Source organism: Halichoerus grypus, chromosome X (assembly GCF_964656455.1).
Source record: "Halichoerus grypus chromosome X, mHalGry1.hap1.1, whole genome shotgun sequence".
Lineage (NCBI taxonomy): Eukaryota > Metazoa > Chordata > Mammalia > Carnivora > Phocidae > Halichoerus > Halichoerus grypus.
Window position 1 is genome coordinate 91,992,988 of NC_135727.1, and position 23,931 is coordinate 92,016,918.

General features: G+C 38.4%; 1 protein-coding gene across 2 annotated transcripts in view; it reads right to left on the bottom strand.

Moving 5' to 3' along the window:
• The window catches only part of RP2 (RP2 activator of ARL3 GTPase), a 52,581-nt gene that overhangs the window by 21,364 nt on the left and 7,286 nt on the right, over positions 1-23,931 (bottom strand). For both annotated transcript variants that reach the window (XM_078064901.1, XM_078064900.1), the window contains exons 2-3: positions 10,764-11,429; positions 6,196-6,310 (exon numbers count right to left, since the gene is read on the bottom strand). In XM_078064901.1, coding sequence (XP_077921027.1) covers positions 6,196-6,310; positions 10,764-11,429 — 781 coding nt within the window. The remainder of the gene's footprint in view (positions 1-6,195; positions 6,311-10,763; positions 11,430-23,931) is intronic.

The window sequence follows — 23,931 nt, forward strand, 5'->3', positions numbered from 1 at the left end:
AGAGTGGTAGTTGCCAGAGAGGGTAGGGTGAGGGGTGGGCAAAATGAGTGAAGGGGGTCAAAAGGTACAAGCTTCCACTTATAAAACACATAAGTCATGGGGATATAATGCATAGCATGGTAACTATAGTTAATAATACTGTAGCACATATTTGAAAGTTGCTAAGAGAGTAGACTGTAAAAGTCCTCATCATAAGAAAAAGATTTTTGTAACTACATATGGTGACAGATGTTAACTAGATTTATTGTGCTGATAATTTCACAATACGCATAAATACCAAATCATTGTGTTATACATCTGAAACTAATACGTTATATGTGAACTATACTTCAAAAAAATATCTAGTAGCGTCTCATCTCAGACTAGAAGCCAAAGTCTCTACACTGGCCTACAAGGCCCTCTATCATTGGACTCTTCCGCCACTTCTCAGACTTTATGTATGTTTACTGAATGAATGAATGACTCTCTAAAACAAAGGAACCCAAGTCTGATTAATCATCAGAACCATCTGTGGAACTTTTTAAAAAGCAGATTCCATCAAAAACTAATGATGTAATGTATGGTGATTAACATAACATAAAAAAAAACACATCAGAAAAAAAAAAAAAAGCAGATTCCAGGGGTGCCTGGGTGGCTCAGGTCATGATCCCAGGGTCCTGGAATCGAGCCCCACATCGGGCTCCCTGCTCAGCAGGGAGTCTGCTTATCCCTGTCCCTCTGCCTGATGCTCCCTCTGCTTGTGCGCGCTCTCTCTCTCTCTCTCTCTCTAATAAATAAATAAATAAATAAAATCTTTTAAAAAATAAAAAAAATAAAAAGCAGATTCCAAGGGTATATCTCAGAAATTTTTTAATCAGTCTTTCCGGGGTGGGAGATGGAAATTTATATTTTTAAAAGCACCCTAGATGGTTCTGAGGATTCGTCAGGTTTAGAAGATTCTCAAGATGGAAAACACAATGAATTCTCTCACTAAGCAGACCAAAAGCTTTATCAATTGAAAGTAAATAACTGTGACTGCTTTAACTGAAGAGGAAAATTTAGAGAGTCTGAGGTGCAAAGTATTTGAATAAAAGTGAATTTTCAAAAGAAAAAGTTCACCCTTGGCTCAGAACAGTGGTTTGAAACTGGGAGCAATTTTGCCCCCTAAGGGGCATTTGGTAATATCTAGAAACATTTTTGGTTGCCACAACTGGGGGTGTTTGCTACTGGCATCTGGGGGGTAAAAGCTAGGGATGCTGCTAAACATCCTATAATGCACAGGACAGCCCCCCACCCCGCCACAATTATCTGTCCTAAAATCTCAATAGTGCTGAGGTTGAGAAACCCTCCTTAGAATGACTGATGGCCATTTTTAGATAAGGATCCAATCGACCCAAGTCCTGCTAGAATATTTCCACTGATAGCCTGCTCACTATTCCATATCAGTCAATGCAATATTGAGCAGCTAAAAAATTTCCCCCTATTTTTTATTTTGAAAAAAAAAGAAAAATTTCAGACATAGAAAAGTTGAAGGAATAACATAAACATCCATCTGCCCCTCACCCACACCTATCAAATGTTAACATTTGATCCCATTTGCTTTATCCCACACTACACACGCTTTTTGTTTTTGTTTTGCTGAGCCATTTGAAAGTAGCGGACATCATGACACTTCAGCATGAATTTCCTACATAACCACAATACCATTATCATACCTAAGGATACTAACAGTAATTCCATAACATCATCTCCAAACTTCCCAAATTTTCCCCAAAAATATCTTACAGCTTTACAGTTCACTGCATCCCAATCCAATGAAGGTTCATTCATTGTACTTAGTTGTTATGTTTCTTTTAATCCACAATAGTCCCCCATCATTTATGTTTGTTTTCCAGGACACTGTCTGAAGAGTCCTAGCCAGCTGTCTCGTGGAATGTCTTCTTTTTTGGATCTGAGTCATCATTTCCTCATAGTGTCATTCAACATGCCCCTAAAATTTCCTTTCTTTCTGATAAGCTAGAAGTGAAGTCTTAGCTTGATTAGATTCAAATTAAGTATTTTGGGGAAGAACTCTTCATAGGTGATGTTGTGTATTTCTTACTGCATCGCATCAGGAGGAACACAATGTCAGGCTGCCCTGCCTTCAGTGATGCTAAGTTTGATGAGAATGATCACCAAATCTCTGCTGTAAAGGTACATTTCCCCTTTGAATGAGAATGTACAAATATCCTAGCAACCTTCTTAGCAACTTTTACCCCAGTAGTTTTAGCTCCACTGATAATCTTTATCTGAATTAATTATTACCCTGGGGATTGGAAGATGGTGATTTCCAAAGTCTATCATTCCTTCTGCATTTATTAGCTCACAGTATTCTATAAAGAGCAAAGAGCTTTCCTTTATTTCCTCCTCCCCCCCTTTTTATTATCACTGTGGATGCATGGATTTCTATTGTTAAATCAATTCCCTTCATTATTCTTTGTGATGCCTAAATTATCCCAAATTTGGCCAGTGGAAATGGATTTAAGCCTGCTCTTATGACCTTTTGGCATGACCTCCTTAGTCTTTGAGTACTTCCTATGGATATCTCTGGTTTTAAAAAGTTAATTATATGATGTTTATTTGCTGAAATTCCTGTAACATCTGCCCATTGGTTTTAGTTCTACTTTTTAAAAATTTTTTAAAAATTTTATTTATTTGACAAAGATTGAGAGAGAGAGAGAGAGAGACAGAGAGAGAGAGAGAGAGAGCACGCCCAAGTAGGCAGAACGGCAGGCTGAAGGAGAAACAGGCTCCCCGCTGAGCAGGACCCTGGGATCATGACCTGAGCCGAACGCAGACGCTTAACTGACTGAGCCACCCAGGCGCCCCTACTTTTTTTTAGTTCTACTTTTACTTCCTCCATGTGGAATGTTGTGTTACTTAAACACAGATATTCTATTTGGGGTTGGAGCATTTCTATGAAACCACTCCACTAACACTGCATGAGCACATAAATCATTAATTTAGACCTACTCGTATACTTACTTCATCCCTAATCTCACACATTAGGATGTCCATTACACTTATTACTTGACTCAATTTCTGAAACCTGTTGGGAGTTTAAAGGCTTGTTTTCAAGGTTCCACCAGAATGCTCCCATGTCAAAACAGCTACATCAAAGGAGCCACTATAAAACACTGATGAAAGAAATTGAAGACGAAACAAACAAATGGAAAGATAGTCCATGCTCATGGATTGGAAGAACCAATATTTTTAAAATGTCCATACTACTCAAAGCAACCTACAGATTTAATGTAATCCCTATCAAAATACTAACAACATTTTTCACAGAACTAGAACAAATAATCTTAAAATTTGTATGAAACCACAAAAGACCCTGAGTAGACAAAGCAATCTTGAAAAAGAAGAATAAAGCTGGAGGTATCTCAATCTCCGATTTGAAAGCTATAGCTAATCAAAACAGTATGTTACTGGCACAAAAAGAGACATATAGATCAATGAAACAGAATACAGTCCAGAAATAAACCCACACTTAAATAGTCCACTAATCTATGACAAAGAAAGCGAGAATATACAATGGGGAAAAGACAGTCCCTTCAACTGGTGTTGGGAAAACTGGTCAGCTACATGAGAAAGAATGAAACTGGACCACTTTCTTACACCATACACAAAAATAAATTCAAAATGGATGAAAGATCTAAATGTGAGACCTGAAACCATAAAACTAGTAGAAGACACAGGCTATAATTTCTTTGACATTGGCCACAGAAACATTTTTCTAGGCATGTTTCCTCAGGCAAGAAAAAAACAAAAGCAACAAAGAAAAAGGCAACCTACGGAATGGGAGAAGATACTGCAAATGAATATCTGATAAGGGGTTAATATCCAAAATATATAAAGCTCTTATGCAACTCAACAGCAAAAAACCAAATAATCCAATCAAAAATGGGCAGAGGACCTGAACATTTTCCCAAAGAAGACATCCAGATGGCCAACAGACACATGAAAAGATGCTCAACATCGCTCATCATCAGGGAAATGCAAATTAAAAAACCATAATGAGATATCATTTTATACCTGTCAGAATGGCTAACATCGAAAATATAAGAAATAACAAAGTGCTGGTTAGGATGTGGAGAAAAAGGAACCCTCATGCACTGTTGGTGGGAAAGCAAATTGTTGCAGCCACTGTCAAAGACCATACGGAGGTTCCTCAGAATGTTAAAAGTACAACTACCCTACAATCCAGTAATTGCAGTACTGGATATTTACCTGAAAAATACAAAACACTAATTCAAAGGGATACATGCACTTTTATGTTTACAGCAGCATTATTTACAATAGGCAATTTATAGAAGCAGTCCAAGTGTCCATCAATAGATGAATAAATAAGATGTGGTGTGTGCATGCGTGCGTGCGTGTGTATAAAATGGAATATTATTCAGCCATTGAAAAGAATGAAATCTTGCCATTTACAACAACATGGATGGAGTTAAAGAATATAATGCTAAGCGAAATAAGTCAGAGAAAGACAAATACCATAGTGAAATCACTAATTTGAAAAGATACATGCACCCTATGTGCACTGCAGCATTATTTACAATAGCCAAGTTATGGAAGCAAGCCATGTCCATCCATAGATGCATGGATAAAGAAGGTGTGGTATATATATAAAATGGAATATTACTCAGCCATAAAAAAGAATGAAATCTTACCATTTGCAACATGGATGAAACTAGAGGGTATAATATTAAGTGAAGTAAGTCAGCCAGAGAGAGACAACTACCATATGATTTCACTCATATGTGGCATTTAAGAAACAAAACAAAGAAAAAAAAGACAAAAAGCCAGACTCTTAAATACAGAAAACTGGTGGTTGCCAGAGGGGAGGTGGGTGGGGAGAGGGGATGAAATAGATAAGAGACTAAGAGTACACTTATCTTGATGAGCACTGAGAAATGTACAGAATTGTTGAATCATTACACTGTATACCTGAAACTAATATAACACTGTATGTTAATTATACTTCAATTAAAAAAAAGGAGCCAATCATAATTTCCAATATATATTCTAGAGTAGATTCACACACTGGGTTAGAACAAATCCTTCATACTGCTACAATAACCACAAAGGTATATGAAATACTGTATTAATGGCTGAGTCATACCCAGCATTAGTTATTAAAATGATCCCAACAATCCTCCAACATTTTCTTTTTTTTTTTAAGATTTATATATTTATTTTAGAGAGAAAGAGCATGGGGGAGCAGAGGGAGAGGGAGAGAATCTCAAGCAGACTCCCTGCTGAGCACGGAGCTGGACGCAGGGCTCAATCTCACAACCCTGAGATCATGACCTAAGCCAAAATCAAGAGTCCGACACTTAACCGCCTGAGCCACCCAGGCGCCCCTCCTCCAACATTTTCATATAGGTTTTGCAGTTATTATAATTTACACATAAAAAGCATGTAAATGCAGATGTACCATCTTTTTAGGGTATACTCAATCAGCATTGCATATTACTATACATATTTGCTCAGGCCAGTAAAGAAAAGCCTGATGAGCCTTGAGCAAACAATGTCCCTGCTCTGACAGATAAACAGAACTCTGTCCTCTAGAATCAGTATGCCTTCAAATACATACAGACAGACATAACCCTTCCAGAGGGCATATGAATTCCAGTTCCTCTGTTTGCAGACGTATTTCCAGTATCTGAAATTTGTTGGTGGCATTTGCCCACTGGGGAAAACAATTCTAGTTATGCATGAGAAGTTAATCAATCACATTAAATACATAAAATAGTATACCATTTTATTTGTATTTCTTATTTCCTTTCCAGTATGGTCAAAGCCCACTGAAGGCAGAAAGAATCCTTATGAAGTGCTTTGTAACTCTGGGCAGGGAGAACGAAACAGTCACTCACTGTAGTACAATAATATAACAACAATAAAATAATAATTAAAATAACAAAATATATAATAATAGAGTATGACTTTCAAGTACTAAGATGACAAAAGAGGAAAGAAAACCTAATGCCTCGTTAGTTATATAGGAATTTTTGAATGATGTGAAATTTTGACATTTTTGAATAGTAATAGAAAAACGATAAAACAAACAAGAAGGAGAAGGCAATGTAAGAGAAATGCTAAAGGCAAGAGCAGATCTAATCACATGTCAAGTGGATAAGCACACAAGTACACCAATCATCCAGAACGTACCTTTGTTCAGAAGAGGAAGGAAGTCAGGTGCTTTTTCCCCAAAAACCCTTTGAGCATCCTCGGCTTTCATTGACACTTCCTTTGTCTGAACTAGGAAAAAGCCTTTACCGACCATCTGTGGAAAATAAAATTTCATTTAGAGTTTAAAATGAACTTCTGAGATTAAAACAATATTTTTCTATTCTAGTATTTTTCTGTACAAAATGCAACACAGCATGCTGATTTTTGTTTGAATCATCACTCTAATTCAAGGCGTTTGCTCTAACAAGTTTTCACATACACAAGATTTTTCCAGATGGGTAGTCTGCAGTGCCTAATTTGTTTGTCCAATGAGAAGAGAATGGTCAAGTAGGTAAACTAGGGTACATTCATCGCATGATGAAATAGCATAGTTCATTAAACATAACAAATAATAAAATGGGGAAAAGCTTATGTAATAATTTTGAAAAGCATGATACAAATATATATAGTATAGCACAATGGTGATAGACCACATTTATGGAGCCCTACTGTGCGCCAGGCAGTTTTATGCGCTTTACATGTATAGCACATTTAACCCTCTCATGAGGTAGGTACTATTATTACCCTCATTTTACAGGTGAGAAAATGAAGGCACAGAGTGGTAAAGAAACTTACTCAAGGTCACATAACTATCAAGTAACAGAACTGTGATTCGAACCTAGTTAATCGGATGATAGATGAAATAAATGAAAGATTATTCCTAAAAAGACTATTCAAGATATAGTATGTTATGGATGATTTTTTTGGTTATGGATGATTTTTAAACATTTCTACTCTTCTTTATTTCTACAATTCTGTACAATAAGTACACATTAATTTTTAGAAAAATGATGAAAGTAGTTTTTAAAAATGCAAAGTATTCAACCACTTTAATTTTTTTAGCAAAGCCTATTGGATTTTTAAGTATAAAAGTAACGTACATATATGCTCAACACAGAACACCTGAAAAATGAAAAAAATAAAAACAAATACGAACCAAGGTGCCACCACTCAAAGGTGCCACTGCCATTTGGGTATACTTCCTTTTACCCTCCCAGTTTTCTTTTTCTCCCATTACAGAAATGACACATGTTCATTGTAAAATCCATATAACCACAAAAAGAAAAGAAAATCCTAATCTTAATCCAATTCCCAAGAATAACCACAACTGTTAACATTTTAGTATATATAACTTTCCACACTTAGATCTCTAAAAAAAATTCAGATACTTATATAATATTCTACAAATTTTCACTTACTTGACTGTGAATATTTCCCAGCTATTCCACTATAAAATTACTTTTAATGGCTGATAGTATTTCATCCAATCAGCTACATCATCCCATACCATTCCATCAAATTGGATTCAAACTCAAATCCTTTTTCAGAACCCTCAATGCTGCCTCAGAAAAAAGAAACATACATAAAAAAGTAGCAGAAAATTGCGCGGACATCCACTGCCAGGTGATGACTGCAAAGTTACTTAAAATATCAGAAATAATCCTACATCTGTTTCTAATTTTCTAGATGGCTTACTACCTCTCATTTTATAGTCAGACACATAAACTGACAAGATGATTAATTCAAAATACTGTTACCTAAAAACAAATAATGAATTACAAAACTTGATCTATTTTGATATCTCACTGCAGATATCTGGAGACTCTTTTTTTCATGGAAATTCTTCTACTTATAAAGACTTGAAAATAGTGGTAACTACCCAACTTAAATTATGCAATACATTACTTCCAAACAATTCAAACTACTTTTACTCTAATTTATCCTGTGCATATCTGTGATGTACCTAAGAGGAAGCAAGAAATCTGATTTTTAGGAGAGAAAATTGAGGCCCAGTAACTTCTCTTGATTCCCTTTGGAATGTGCTTTCTGCTTTATTCAGCTTTTCTGGACTTCCTATCTCAAAAAACTATTATGATACATTTAATTTATAAAAACAATGTGAAACAAAATTCTGTGATACTCCTAGGGTTTAACAAAACCAGAGTTAGCAATCACAGTTCCAGTCGAAGCTGTCTTAAGGTATTCGGGTTATGATATGAGAAAGACTCAAGTTTTGTGGGGGTTTTGTTTTGTTTTGTTTTGTTTTTCATCTCAGAATTAGATAGCTCCTACACATATTTTCCTGGGAACTTGAGCTTCATTTTTTTTTTTGAAAAAATATGTAATCTCTCCCTTAATATGTAAGTCAGTGATCTTTTGGCATGTTTTGATACCCTCTTCACATGTACTTGGCATTTTCTTCTTTTTGTTCTTTTGTCATTCCTTAATTCTGTGCTTTCAGAATTAGGTAGGATAACTCCAACCACAAAGTCCCAGGGTTTTTCCTTCTAGGCTGAAGGGTAGTATCTGCCTTGACTCCCCACACTTTCAGTCACATTCCTGCTCCACCAGGCACTCGTCAACGTTCCTTTACCACTGGGGCAGCAGATTAGCATCATGCTTAAGGGTTCAGACTGTGCTTTAAAGCCAATTCCTACCAAAAAAGGAGTTTAACCTGAATAATTACATCGTCTGAAAACTGTATGTAGATTTTTTTCTAAGTCTGGATTTAAATCATGGCTCTGCTGTTTACCAGCTGAGTGACCTTTTGCAAGTTACTTGCTCTCTCTGTGGCTCATTTTCCTTATCTGTAAAAAGGGGACTAAATGGCACCTATTTCATAGGTTATTCTAAATTAAGTGAGTTACTTCATTTAAATTCCTTATAACAATGCCTGGTATACAGTAAACACTATATAAGTGTTAGCTATTATTACTGCTGTTGTTGCATTTTTGTTTTAAAATATCTTGTACTCCAGAAGGACATCTAAAGAACATCATTCTTCCTGGTCACATGTTGCTTTCAAGTGCACACAACGCTGCCATTTCACACATCAGATACCCGAAATTAAAAGGTTAAGAACATCTGATGACTCATGAAGAAAGACTGTTTGTTTTGATGGGATTTTTTCTTTAAACATGCTATCTATTCTTTATGTCCACTTCTCAGTTCTTACCAAAAAAGGAGTTTAACCTGAATAATTACATTGTCTGAAAACTGTATGTAGATTTTTTTCTAAGTCCCCATGAAGTATAATGAAAATGCTGACCTCTCAGATGTTGGATTAGCATGTGATTAGATTGCTCAAAGGCCAGAAGTACTTTTTCTATATCTTACCAGATTCATAGCATGTTTTCAGCAGATTGGCATGAACAAAAAATAAAAATACCACAGTCTTAAAATTATACTTTGGTTTCTGTTGTTTTGAAAACTAGACTTCAGATATACTTTGTAGGTTTCAGACATGGGTTTTCTACATTGTAGGATGTATAGCTACAGAGAGGTGGTAATTTTTAGTGGTTTTCCCCCCTATAATCTTCCTTTCGACAGAACAGTTTCAATTTTTAGGGATGCCTGGGTGGCTCAGTCGTTAAGCGTCTGCCTTTGGCTTAGGTCATGATCCCAGAATCCTGGGATCAAGCCCCGCATGGGGCTCCCTGCTCGGCAGGGAGCCTGCTTCTCCCTCTCCCGCTCCCCCTGCTTGTGTTCCCTCTCTCGCCGTCTCTCTCTCTGTCAAAAAATAAATAAAAATCTTAAAAAAAAAAAAAAAAGAACAGTTACAATTTTTTAAAAAATCCATTCAAAAGGAGACTTGAGTGTTCCATTCACTTCTTCATTTCCGGAAGTTTGATTTTTAAATTTGACCACTCCTGCAGAACATCTGATTAATGGGTGACCAATACATCCCACTGCTGCCTCCCTACTGGAGCGCCCACCAACATAGGAACTGCTGCTTCTGGAGCCCCTAATCTCTACGTCCCCAGTTATTTTTCAAGTGGAAGCTGCTTCCGCTAGAAGGACTCTTCTTTAATCCCAAACTCACCAAGTCCCTGCTCCTGAGCCCACCACCTCTGCTATCCCAGCTCCCACCTCATTCTTACACACCAAGCTCCCCTTCCCATAGCAACAGGGCAAAGGAGAGTAATGTGGAGGTGGTTTTCACAGTCGCCCCAGTGGCCAAAAGTTGTACTCCTAAATGTCTTTGCCACCCCTTCCAACCAATTAAAACTCCAAAAAAATATTCCCAACTAAATAAGGTCATGCTTTACTATGCAGTACTACTTTTGTAAGCTTCCGTGGAAATCATTCATTATAAAGAATGGAAGTTCTCTGAGGGCAGAGAATTTTGCCTATGTGTCTCCATCTCCAGCATATACTATGGGTCATCAGCTTTAAGTTGCCATCAGTTGTAAGATGCATTTCGGATGAGCAAAAATGTGGAGAACAAATGTGCATCCTATAGTCAATGAAATATGGCAACAGAAGTAACTCTTCACATAATAAGTGCTTAATAAATGCTTACTGAATTATATTTTTTTTAAGTTTCTTTGGGAAAGTCTTTTGAGGCCCAAGCAATCAGCTTACAGATACATCTGCAGGGGGGAGGGGACTAGAACTTAAGGATTGCCTGTATTCCTAATAATCAATTTTGAAAAGAATAGAAGTTCTCCAGGAAGTGGTGTGTTCCTATCTAGGTGTGGGTCTGTCTCTCTTCTCTCTCTCCTTACCTCATCAATTAGTTTTCTGGCATTTGCAATAGTGTAATCACCAGCAAATAATACCACTAAGCATGACTCATCGCTGCTCTTCTGTCTCTGACCCCGAGATACTGGAACAATACTTCTATTGGCTTCTGTGGAAACTCGGACAGCTTTGAGCTCTTCGGTAGTAGGTAGAGGAACATGGTCTTGCACTACAGCATTCTCTGGAAGAAGGCTCCAGTTGAGTTCTCCTGACACAGGTGTAAAGTCATGAATGTTGCTCCAGGTATTATTGAAGATACTTAGCCCTGCATCTTTGAACTGGAACGCTAATTCAGGGTAGTACCATTGGAAGCAGCCAAACTTGATGTTTGTGGAAGACTCAATGATGGGTTGAGTGGCACAGCACAAAAAGACTTCCAGCTTTCTACAATCCCTCACACGAAACTGTTGGCAGGCTAACGTGCACTTGCAATCTCTGCAATTCCGGAAAAACACACTGCCTTTCACAGGTCCCAGAAAAATTACGCAGTTAGTACAGTCGTCGATAGTAATTGTAGCAGAGTGATCAAAGATGTAGATGTTACAGTTCTCACAGTCTTGAATGAGAAACTGTTGTCCTGCCACTTGGCCAGGTAGGCGACCTACTGTTTCATCCTTCAGGCCACTGAACATGTAGTCTTTTGGATCAACCTGCAGGGACAAAACACAGGCCTTGAGTATTACTAACATTATTCAACAAATACTAGTCAAGTGTCTATTGGGTACCAGGCACAATTCTTGGTGCTAAAATAAGAAGTTCCTACTCTCACCGACTTTGCAACACAGTAAGAAAATAAACAGCACAAATTATTTTTTTCCAATAATTAAGAGGAATGAGGGGGGAAAAGGGGAGAGGAAACTGTGATAAAGAAAGACTCAAGGACGTATCAACCAAACAATGTGTGAACATTGTGTGGATGCTGTTTCAACATACCAACTATAGAAATACTTTTTTGAAACAATTGGGGAAATTCTCATGCACACAGCATTTTGGATGATATTAAGGAATATTTCCGCTCTGACCCTTTCTTTTTTCCTGATGCTTCAATTTTTAAATTTTTTAAATTCAAGTGTAATTAACATACAGTGTTATATTAGTTTCAGGTGTACAATGTAGTGATTCAATAATTCCATACATCACCCCGTGCTCATCACAAGTGCCCTCCTTAATCCCCATCACCTATTTCACCCATCCCCCCACCTACCTCCCCTCTGGTAACCTCCAGTTTGTTCTCTATATTAAGAGTCTGGTCTTTTGACTGTCTTTTTCCTTTGTTTGTTTGTGTTGCTTCTTAAATTCCACGAGTGAAAATTTAAAACAACTTCTGCTGCTTCTTTAAAAACTTCTGAAATTGGAAATACACCCAGACTGAGATATATTTCTCTATCCTTCAATATATGGATGCATGGGTCTTAGTTTCTAAACCCCGACTGATTTCTGCAATATGCTACAGAAAATGGAAGAACCTGAAGGCACAAGAACTACTATATGGCATAACTCCCATCTGCAAGTTTGATTCAAATATTTATTGAGCTTTTCCTACAATGTAATTCTTTAAATGCCACCATTCCTATCTTTAGATATTCTAAACTAAAGCACACATAACCTTTTAAACAGTATGCCTGGAATTTGTCACATTATATATTTTAAAATTCTAACTGACCTCTAAGAGCCACAAAAAGGCCATTTTGATTTTTTTTAATTACGTTTGAGTCTACTTGCACTGTTTTACCTTTTTGCAAATATTAAATTTCATGCAAAACTATTCATGTGCCAGAAATAGACTCCCATACAGCAGGTAAAATTTTGATTATTCACAAAGGATAATTTAATCATCCCAACCATTTCCAAACTAACTTAAAGTGACTTATTCAGTATTGCACAATAAATGTTGTACTTATCCAGTTTTATATAATGTACTAGAAGGAGTACTGGTCTGTAGCATGAAGCAATAAGAGAGGCACTTTGTTTCCCAGTCTTAATTTTGTCACCTATAAGCAACATCATCCTGGAAGAGGCACTTCAACTTTCCAGATCTTCAGTCATTCAACCAACATTTGAACACCCAATATGAGCCGGATAGTCTCTTAGGCACTAACATGAGTATGACCAGCTCTTCCCATAAAAAAGTAAACACTAACCTAAACAGATGATTTAAAAACAACTTGGCTGTGTAATGCAAGATGCCTAGAATATTCTGGAAACACAGAGGAGAATGACACCTGGGGTGGGGGAGGTAGGGGTGTAAGACTACTAACAAAGTGAGAATGAACAAGCTGAAGATCACCACATAAAACGGGTAGGAGTAAAGGATCCTCCCTTCCCACACCAGGCAAAAAGTGAAAGAATTAACAAAATAAAACTCTTTGGAGAACATGAGGAAAAGCAAAAGTGGTTTGGTGTTTACCAGTGATACTAGAATGGGAGTAGATGAAGCTAGAGAGATAGGCAGGGGCCATATTATAAAGCCTGGAAGTTATCCATGGGCAATCGGTTACCACAGGAAGATTTTAAATAAGAAAAATTTACATTTCAGGAAGATTACTCTGATAAGAATATGGAGGTGGAGCATGGATCTGAGACTGTTGCAGTCAGTCATCCAGTAAGGACTGGACGTAGAGCAGTGGTTAGGAGAGAAGAGGAAGATAGGATAAATTTGAGAAATACTGAGGAAATAGAATCAATTTGGTAATTCAATGGCTATAGGAGGTAAGGCAGAAGGATGGATCCAAAATGATTCCTAGTTCTCTAGTCAGTGTTTTTCAACTTTTTTGGACTATAATCCACATTAGTAGATTCTTCAGCACAGCGCAGTACACCTACTTGTGAGTATTTGTGCATGTACACATACCAAAGAAATAAAAGCTTCACAAATAATATTTACCCTAATTTTGTGTTAAGCCCCCCAAATTTTCTATTATCCCACTGATGGGTTTGAAAAAACATTGCTCTGATTTATATGATTGGATGTTAGTGTGCTATACATCAGAAGAAGGGAAAAATACAGGAGGCAAACACAGGTTTAATGTGGAAAGAAGTGTTCAAGCAATTCTATTTCTAGGATTTTACAGGTGCTGCATGTATATAAAGGTACCGGGGCACCTGGGTGGCTCAGTCTGTTGGGTGACTCTTGGTTTCGGCTTAGGTCGTGATCTCATGGATTGTGAGATTGAGCCCCATGTCAGGCTCCAAGCTCCGTGCGGACTCTGCTTGAAGATTCTCTCCCTCTGCCTGCCCCCTCAAATAAGTAAACTTATCTTTTTTTTTCAAAAGAGGTACAGTATTCCAGTTTGGTCTCTACCAAGAAACTGAATTAGCATGGTTGCTGGTTCCCTATTGCCTAAGATCAACCCCAAAGGGACCATGTAAGGAAAACACCAAGAAAAGGGGAAACTATGAGAAGTCCCTGTGGTGGAGAGTGGGAGGATAAAACAGAAAAGGAACCTCTGGGATTTCTGCTCTTGCTTCTCCCCCACCCTAAATCTTGAGACAACAGTGCTTCTCCCACACCTGCTGGGACTCAGATCTCTGGTTCAGACTTCCTTTGAGTAAATTCAGGGCAGGACAGAAACCCTGTGCTGGTGAAGAGCTGGGAAAAAACAGGTGGGGACTAACTCTGACAGTTGCTCTGGACCTCTCCAAACCCTCATAACTGGCAGATTAAAATCTAAGGAGTGTCTTCTAATGTGCTTCTCCCAACTACTGATTGGTCAAGGAGACCAAAAAAATTAACAAAATATATAAGATCTGAACCACACAATGAGAAAAAGCTTGAGTTCTGCATCCAACAAGTAGAGTGTACTCACAGTTTTCTTAAGGACACATTAAAGCTTTTTTAAAAATCATATACTAGATCATAAAGCCTAAACAAATTTTAAATGATAGATAACTTACAGACCATGATACGGGACCAACATGTAATTAAGTTAAAAGTTAATAACAAAAGATACTTTTAAAAATTCTTGCCTGCTTGAAAATTTTAAAAACACACTGCTAAATAACTCACGGGTTAAAGAAGAAATCATAATCAAATCTAAAAATACTTAGAATTAAATGTTAAGGCACCACATTTGGGATGCAGCAAAGATGGTGCTTTGAAGGAAATCTATAACCTTAAATAGCTATAATAAAAACACTCAAAATTAGTTAAATGTCCATCTTAAGAAATTAGACAATAAACAATAAACCTACAGAAAGTAGGAGAAAAAAGACAAATAGAAGTTAATGACAGGGGCGCCTGGGTGGCTCAGTCGTTAAGCGTCTGCCTTCGGCTCAGGTCATGATCCCAGGGTCCTGGGATCAAGCCCCACATCGGGCTCCCTGCTCCGCGGAGAGCCTGCTTCTCCCTCTCCCACTCCCCCTGCTGTGTTCCCTCTCTCGCTGTGTCTCTCTCTGTGAAATAAATAAATAAAACCTTAAAAAAAAAAGAAGTTAATGACTTAGGTATTAAATATATAATAGAAAACATCAGCAAAGCCAAAAATATGTGTTTTTTTGGGGGGGGCAAAAAATAGGCAAACTTCTGGCAAGAATGACCAAGGAAAGAAGAACGAAACACGAACAATATGAATGAAAAGAGGAATATTACCATAAATAGAGGTTAAAAAGAGAATAGTATCAACAACCATATACCAACAAGTTTCAAGAGATTTTGTCTATGAAATGAACAAATCTCTTAAAAAATAACTTCTCACAACTGACTCCAGAGGAAGTTAAAAGCTTAAATAAAATGCTATTACTGCTAACGAAATACAACCAGTGGGCTAAGTGTTCCCACAAAGAAAACACCAGGCCCAGATGGTTTTATAAGCAGATTCCAATTTTATTTATCCCAGGTTTATGCAAACCCATAAAGACAATAGAAAAAGAAGGAACAGTCCTAACTCATGCTATTAGCCTGCCTGGCAAGAACCTAGTAAGAAAAACAAAGACATAACAAAAGAAGAAGATTTTAGGTTCATTTCACTCACATCTGTAGATGGGAAGAAAAAAAAAAAAAAACACCCTGCAAATTAAATCAATCCTATAAAAAGAGAAAGCACCACAACCAAGTTGAGTGCAAATGGTTCAGTATTAGAAAAATCTTTCAATGTAAGTCACTATTATGTGATAACAACTTATATTTTGCTCCTAATTCCTATTGATCTGCTGTGGGAATGTATTCCTCAGTAGATCTGAAGCACTTGTTGTGACTTGTCTATGTCCTCTGATTCTCCTTTGCCCAGACGGCCTTCTCCTAGTTCTTCTTGTCCACCTGTCAAACTTGTTTCTGTGAAGCTCTCCAGTTTCCTCAACCAGGAGCCTGCTCCCCCTTTTCGGAGGATCTATATTGCATTAAATAGCAGCCTCTATCCCTTCCTGTACAGCGATCTTTGGGCTGGGATCCTGTAACCAATCTACTTAAAACGGAAACACTTCCTCCAATACTACCTCTTTACCCTTCTTTATTTTTCTCCAAAGCACTTAGCTTCCTTTTAATGCACTATGTATGAATTATATTTATTGTCTTTATTCCACCAGCCCTCCACTGGGACATAAGGTCTTTGAGGGACAGGATTATCTGCCTTGCTCGCCCTTGTTTTTCCCTGCACCTAGAACAGTGCTCGGCACCACAGGGGCACTCCATACACCCATGTTGAATCCATTTTAACTACTTAATCTTTGTTACCTCAGAGTGTAACCGGAGGTAGGCGGTCCCCAGGGGTCGTTTTAATAAACAAATGTGAAGAGTAACTAAGTTTGGTAATCACACACTTCCCCACTCCCCCATTCTCCACGCCATCCCCAAAGAAGAGAGATCCCGATAATGATCAAGAACATGATATTCCTAGGGACATTTAGTCAGGTCACTGTGCAAGTTGGCCAACTTCTGAGTAGGAAGATAATTATACACAAAGGAGGCAAAGGCACTCTTAATACCAGTCCTGGGTTTCTCCTTTTTACATTCTCTTCTCTCTCATACCTGTGGTAAAAGAAAGCTGCGGCTGCCTTCCACTTGGAAGAGCCAGTCAGAGGGGATGGGAATGTGGTCATGGAGCAGGCTAATGGGATCTGGATCTAATCCAGGCCTTAAAGTGGAGAAAAGAGAACATGCAAGAGTGGTTTCAGTCAGTTCTGCTTTAGGCCTTAAGGAGGGTAAAAACATTGTCTGGTCTTCTTCAGCCTGTCACCTTGGCACCAATCCACCTCCCACAGTGGGGGTGAGAAGATCAAGAGTACCAGGATTAGGTGTAGGGAAAAGGAGCCCAGGAGTTGGGCTGTCTCTACCAAGGCCTCAGACTCAATGGGCAAGTAGAATCTTCAAGTTTCAGTTTACGGTTTATCTCACTGTACCAGAAACTCCTTAAAACTCTGATGTAAAACTTTGTATTTTCCTGGGGAATTAATTTGGGGTTCAAGATTCTGGCCAAATTATCTTTGCCTGAGATATGGATAACAAGTTCAAACATTTGCAAGCATATTTATCTGAGAATTAAGTAGGGAACAAACCAGTGTTTGGATAAAAATAAAAAAACAGTTGGGGCGCCTGGGTGGCTCAGCTGGTTAAGCATCTGCCTTTGGCTCGGGTCTTGATCTTGGGGTCCTGGGGTCTGCAGGTCGGGCTCCCTGCTCAGTGAGTAGTCTGCTCTGCTTTCCCATTCCCTCTGCCCCTCCCCCCCCCAGCTTGTGTGTGCTCTCTCTCAAATAAATAAATAAAATCTTAAAAAAATAACAGTTAATACCTGTTACTTAAAGGAATTTGGCAAATTTGTTTTGCATGGAAATGATACGTAAGATGTATAGTATTTGAGAAGTTTCAACTATATTAATTATAATTAGTACTATATCAGTAGTTGCAGTTAAGACTTGTTGCAAACGCAGAAATAATATCCACTCTTTCTTAACTTTGAAATTACTGAGCTGCTGCCTTAGTCTGCACAGGAAGTGTTATGTACTGAATACCTGTATCCTCTCAAAATTCAAATGCTGAAGCCCTAACCCCCAAAGTGATGGTACTTGGAGTTAGTACTTGGAGATGGTACTTGAAGAAATCATAAGGGTAGGGCCTCATTATAGGATTAGGGCTCTTAGAAGAAAAGAAGAGATCTCCCTCTCTTCCTCCCTCTGTCTCCCTCCCTCCTTGTGCACACACTAGAAGAGGAAAGGCCATGAGTCCACAAGAAGGTAACTGAATATGAACCAGGAAGCAGGCCCTCACCAGTGAGAACTGTGGAACTCTTGGCACATTACAGTTCCGTCCAAATCCCTGCAGTAAGAGACCTGACCAAACTCCAGCATGTCTTCTAGCAGCACAAAGCCATGTCTCTAGAAGGACCCTACCCCCTACCCCCATTAAAATTCCTGCCTGGAAAATTTTCCTGCCAGGAAAATTTACTACTTATTCTAGCCAATGCTTGATAATAGGCCCCTGACTTCCCTTTCTTAGAGCATTTATTAAAAAGGGCTTAACAGGAGTGCCTGGGTGGCTCAGTCAGTTAAGCGTCTGCCTTTGGCTCAGGTCATGATCCCAGGGTCCCCGGATGGAGCCCCGCATTGGGCTCCCTGCTCAGCGGGGAGTCTGCTTCTCCCTCTCCCTCTGCCGCTCCCTTGCTTGTGCACTCTCTCTCTCTCTCTCAGATAAATAAATAAAATCTTTTTTTTAAAAAAGGGGGCTTAACAGTTGTGAATATGTAAGTCTTAAAACTCAGAGATATCTTTCTCAAGGACAGAGAGTCATTCCTTTGAAATATAATTACCAGGAAGGATAGGGCCTCTGTGTACCAGTCTCTGTGGGAGGATAGAATCCTAAGGTTGATAACTGCGAGTGAACAAACACAGCTGGTTTAATCACATTTACACTGACCAACTTTGTAATTTTCACTTCTCTGACTTTACGGAGCCCCTGCTCTCCCTGTTCCCTCATTTTCCTGATAAAATTGCTGAAATCAGCTCTACACAAATTGGTACGGAGCTCAGCTCTGTCCCCTAGTGTCAGCAGTTACTGAACAAAATCTGTTTTCAATGCTTTAACTAATGTCCAGCAGTATTTATCTTTGACACCAGACACTCGATCTGCTGGTACCTTGATCTTGGACTTCTCAGTCTCTAGAACCATTTAATAAAGAAATGTCTGTTGTTTAAGCCACCTAGTCTATGCTATTTTGTCATGGCAACCTGAGATAGACTAAGACTGGTCGTCATAACAAAATAAATAACAGACCAGGTGGCTTAAACAACAGAAATTTATATCTCACACTCTGGAGGCTGGGGAAGTCCAAGATTACGGGTGCCATCACAGTTGGTTTCCTTCCTGGGTGAGTGCAGGGCAAGCTCTCTGATGTCTCTTCTTATAAGGACACTAATCCTATCAGATCAGGGCCCCACCTTTATGATCCCTTTTAACCTTAATTACTTCCTTTGAGGCCCCATCTCTAAACACAGCCACACGGAGAGTTAGGGCTTCAACACAGGAATTTTGGAGGGACACAAATACTCAGTCCATAACAACTGCTAATGGTGAGGAGTTAAATGTAATTTACTATTCTTCTAAGTATTTTATCCAGACACCTCAGTTCTTCTAGTTATGGGGAGAAATTAATGCTATAGTTAAAGATCCTCTAAGCTAAAAAGTTCTATAGTACAAAATTATTTGGACTGTAAATATGGTCTACAAAGGAGAAATTTAGGATTTATGTTGCTGTACTTTCTCAACAAATCCTGAAAGTTCTTCAAAACAAAAAGTAATAATAGATAACCTGAAGCTTAGTACAATAGTAATTTTGCAAAAGTTAACTCTTTCTCAAATAAAGTGCCCAAAACCACAAACATGGAAAGGTCATATTTCAAGCTACCTTTTCACAAGAGCCACTTATGAAGTGAGCTTAGTTTAGGCTGTATTTCTTACTACAATCCATAAAAGGTAGTAGATGCACTTTCAAAATCAAGGAAATATTTCAACAGCTGCAATTCACCTGATACAGCTACTAAACTAAGTTAAGCATTATTTTCCTAACAGAAAACGAAAGTAAACATCTTATTTTTTTACCGAGTAGCAATGCAAATTTTCCATTAAAATTCATCTCCACAGGTAAACTTCCATAATGATAATCTGAGATGAAATAATAGAATTTTTAAATTTTAATGGAAAGCCTGTCTGCACAGAAGTCCAAAATAAAGCTCAGGAGTATAAGAAGCACTGTATAGGTACAAGGCACCATTCCCAGTGCTTTATAATCATTCACTCAATACTCCTAAAAACCCCGGGGCGCCTGGGTGGCTTGGGCTGTTGAGTGTCTGACTCTTGATTTCAGCTCAGGTCATGATCTCAGGAAGGCAAGATCCAGCCCTCCCTCGGGCTCTGCCAGCCCTCTCCCTCCCCCTCGGCCCCTCCCCCCTTGCATGTCCACGCGCAGCTTTCTCTCTCTAATAAATAAATAAAATCTTTTAAAAAATACTCATAAAAACCCCTATGAGAGTTGTGTACTATTATCTCTGTTTTACAGATGAGAAAATTTAGGCACTCAGAGGCTAAATAACTTGCCCAAAGTCACACAGTTAGTAAGTGCTTGAGTTGAGTCTCAGACCTAGGCAGTCTGGCTCCTAAGTACATTTTCTTGGTTGTTTCTTCATATTTAACCATATTCAAACAGAAACCAATGTTTACTAGGCACATAAATCAATGGAACAGAATAGAGAGTTCAAAAATAGACCTATGTATACACTGGCAAAGGTGCAAAGGCAATACAATACAGAAAGGAGAGTCTTTTCAACAAATGTTATTGGAACAATTGGAAATCTATATGTAAAAAAAGAAGAAGAATCTCTCATATTTTGCACCATTTATAACAATTAACTCAAAATGGATCACAGAACCTAACTGGAAAACCAAAACTCTACAACTTCTAGAATAAAGCGGAGGAGAAAATTGTTGTAATCTTGGTTAGGCAAAGATTTTCTAGATGTGAAACCAAAAACACAATCCATAAAAGAAAAAATTGAAAACTGGACTTTTATCAAAATAGAAAACTTTTATTCTTCAAAAGACACTGTTAAGAGAAGACAAATCATTAATTGGGAAAAAAAATCTGCAAAACACACATATGACAAGGGACTTGTATCCAGGATATATTAAAATAAGTCTCAAAAGTCAATTAAGAAAACAACCTAGTAAAAAAGGGGCAAAAGATTTTAATAAACACTTCACCAAAGTAAATATATGGATGGCAAATAAGTACATGGAAAAATGCTCAACATCATTAGGCATCAGGGATATGCAAGTTAAACCACAATGAAATACCACTACATGCCTATTAGAATGGCTAAAATTAAAAAAAAAAAACCCTGACCATACCAAGTGCTGGTGGCATAGCTACTGGATCTCATACATGGCTGGTAAGAATGCAAACTGGCATAGCCACTTTGGAAAATAGTTTGGCAGTTTCTTATAAAATTTAACATACAATTTCCATATGAGTCAGTAATCCCACTCCTAGGTATACGCCCAAATGAAATGAAAAATTATGTTCACTCAGAAAACTGCATGCAAATGTTTATGGTAGCTTTATTCATAATTACCAAAACTGAAAACAACCCCAATGTTCCTCAACCACTGAATGGATAAACAAACATGGTATACCCATATAATGGAATACTACTCAACAGTAAAAAGGAACTCATGATACATGCAGTAACATGGATGAATTTTAAAAGTATCACGCTAAGTGAAAGAAGGCAGACTCAAAAGGTTATATACTACATGATCCCATTTATATGACATTCTCAAAAAGACAAAACTATATATAGGGATAGGGGCACCCAGTCCGTTCAGTTGGTAGAGCATGTAACTCTTGATCACCGGGTCAAGAGTTTGAGTCCCATGTGGGGTGTAGAGATTACTTAAATAAATAAAACTTTTTTATTTTTTTTAAAGATTTTTCATTTATTTATTTGACAGAGAGAGACAGACAGAGAGCACAAGCTGGGGGAGCAACAGAGGGAGAGGGAGAAGCAGACTCCCCACCGAGCAAGGAGCCCGATGCAGGGCTTGATTCCAGGACCCTGGGATCATGACCTGAGCTGAAGGCAGACGCTTAACTGACCAAGCCAGGCGCCCCCAAACATTATGCAAATTCAAGGTGTACAACATGATGACTGGACACGCGCGTGTATTTGATACGCATATATATTGCAAAATGTTTACCACGATAAGGCTAGTTAACACATCCTTTACCTAACATAATTACCATTCGGTTGTTATGGCGAGACCATTAAAGCTCTGCTCTCACAGCAAGTGTCAAGTACACAATACTGTATTGTTAACTATAGTCACCATGTTGTACATTAGATCCCCAAAACTTTTTCATCTCATGCGAGCATCTTTTCATTATGTTATTGCTAATTGCTGCAGGGAATCGCCATTCATAGCTTTCTTTAGTCATAGTTTCTGTTCTCTCATCAGAACCACCAACTGTCCAATTATTTTGGTATTCCCCAGTTAAATTTCTCAGAGTGGAATATGACCCAGCTAATTTCTTGGTAGGCGAAATCCTAGATTGCTGGCCCGACTATGGATTTGTTGCTTTTGGGTCAGAGGAGTCCCTGACCTTCAGTCTAAACATGTGTGGCTAGCGGGCCATCATAGGGCCCAATGATGCATGCACAAGGGCTTCCCCTTGAGTGGGAGCTGTGGGTGACCCACAGTACACTTGGCACGTGGATACAAAGTCCCATGACTCCAAGGGGCCCCTGGGTGGCTCAGTCGGTTGAGCATCTGCCTTCGGCTCAAGTCATGATCCCAGGGTCCTGGGATCGAGTCCCGCATCGGGCTCCCTGTTCGGCAGGGAGTCTGCTTCTCCCTCTCCCACTGCTTGTGTTCCAGCTTTCGCTGTGTCTCTCTCTGTCAAATAAATAAAGAAAATCTTTAAAAAAAAAAAAAAGATAAAACTATAGGGATAAAAAAGTGATCAGAGGCGACTATAAAGGAGCATGAGGAAATTTGGGGGGATGATGGAACTGTTCTATATCTCAATTGTGATCAGTTACTCAACTATGTTCATTTGCCAAAACTCGTAACTGTACACTTTAAAAGGGTAAATTTCACTGCATGTAAATTACATTTCATTTAAAATAAAATTACTTAGGGCGCCTGGGTGGCTCAGTTGGTTAAGCGACTGCCTTCAGCTCAGGTCATGATCCTGGAGTCCCGGGATCGAGTCCCACATCGGGCTCCCAGCTCAGCAGGAAGTCTGCTTCTCCCTCTGACGCTCCCCCCTCTCATGCTCTCTCTGTCTCTATCTCATTCTCTCTCTCAAATAAATAAATAAAATCTTTAAAAAAAGAAAATAATAAAATAAAATAAAATAACTTAAAATTTCAACATTGTTAAATCAGTTTCAGGACTACACAGCTACATAGCTGAAAGGTTATTTCATAAATGAAAATGGCAGTGCCAAGTAATTATAGAAATAATAATAAATACCAGTACCTTGAGCTTATGTACATTGAGGATAAAAGAAGGTGAAGCACTGTATTTATATTAGTTCACCATGTTGCTAAATTGATAACCACAAAATAGAATTATAAAATTTTAGGATTGAAAAGGATTTTCCAGGGGCGCCTGGGTGGCTCAATCGTTGGGCGCCTGCCTTCGGCTCAGGTCATGATCCCAGGGTCCTGGGATCGAGCCCCGCATTGGGCTCCCTGCTCAGCAGGAAGCCTGCTTCTCCCTCTCCCACTCCCCCTGCTTGTGTTCCTGCTCTCACTATCTCTCTCTGTCAAATAAAATCTTTAAAAAAAAAAAAAGGATTTTCCATACCATCTAATTTAATCTTAATCTAATTTTACATCCTATCACATTCCCTTTGTTTACCCCAATTTGCCTGAATGCATCTAGCAATGCTTACCGCCCCCCCCCATCCTGAGATGCTCAAAGAATTAGAGAACTCGAGTGGATCTTGGGAAATTGAAAGCTGGAAAAGCTAAAGGCCTTTACCAATGAGGTATACTGGTGTGTAGAATACAAATTAAAACCCCAGTCCCATATACTTTTCACTCTCTGTGCTTTTCCCCTTTACCAAAACTTTATGTAAGTGAAGAAATTTGAACCCTCAATACACTGTTGGTAGAAATATAAAATGGTACAGACACTTTAAAAAAGTTCAGCAGATCTTCAAA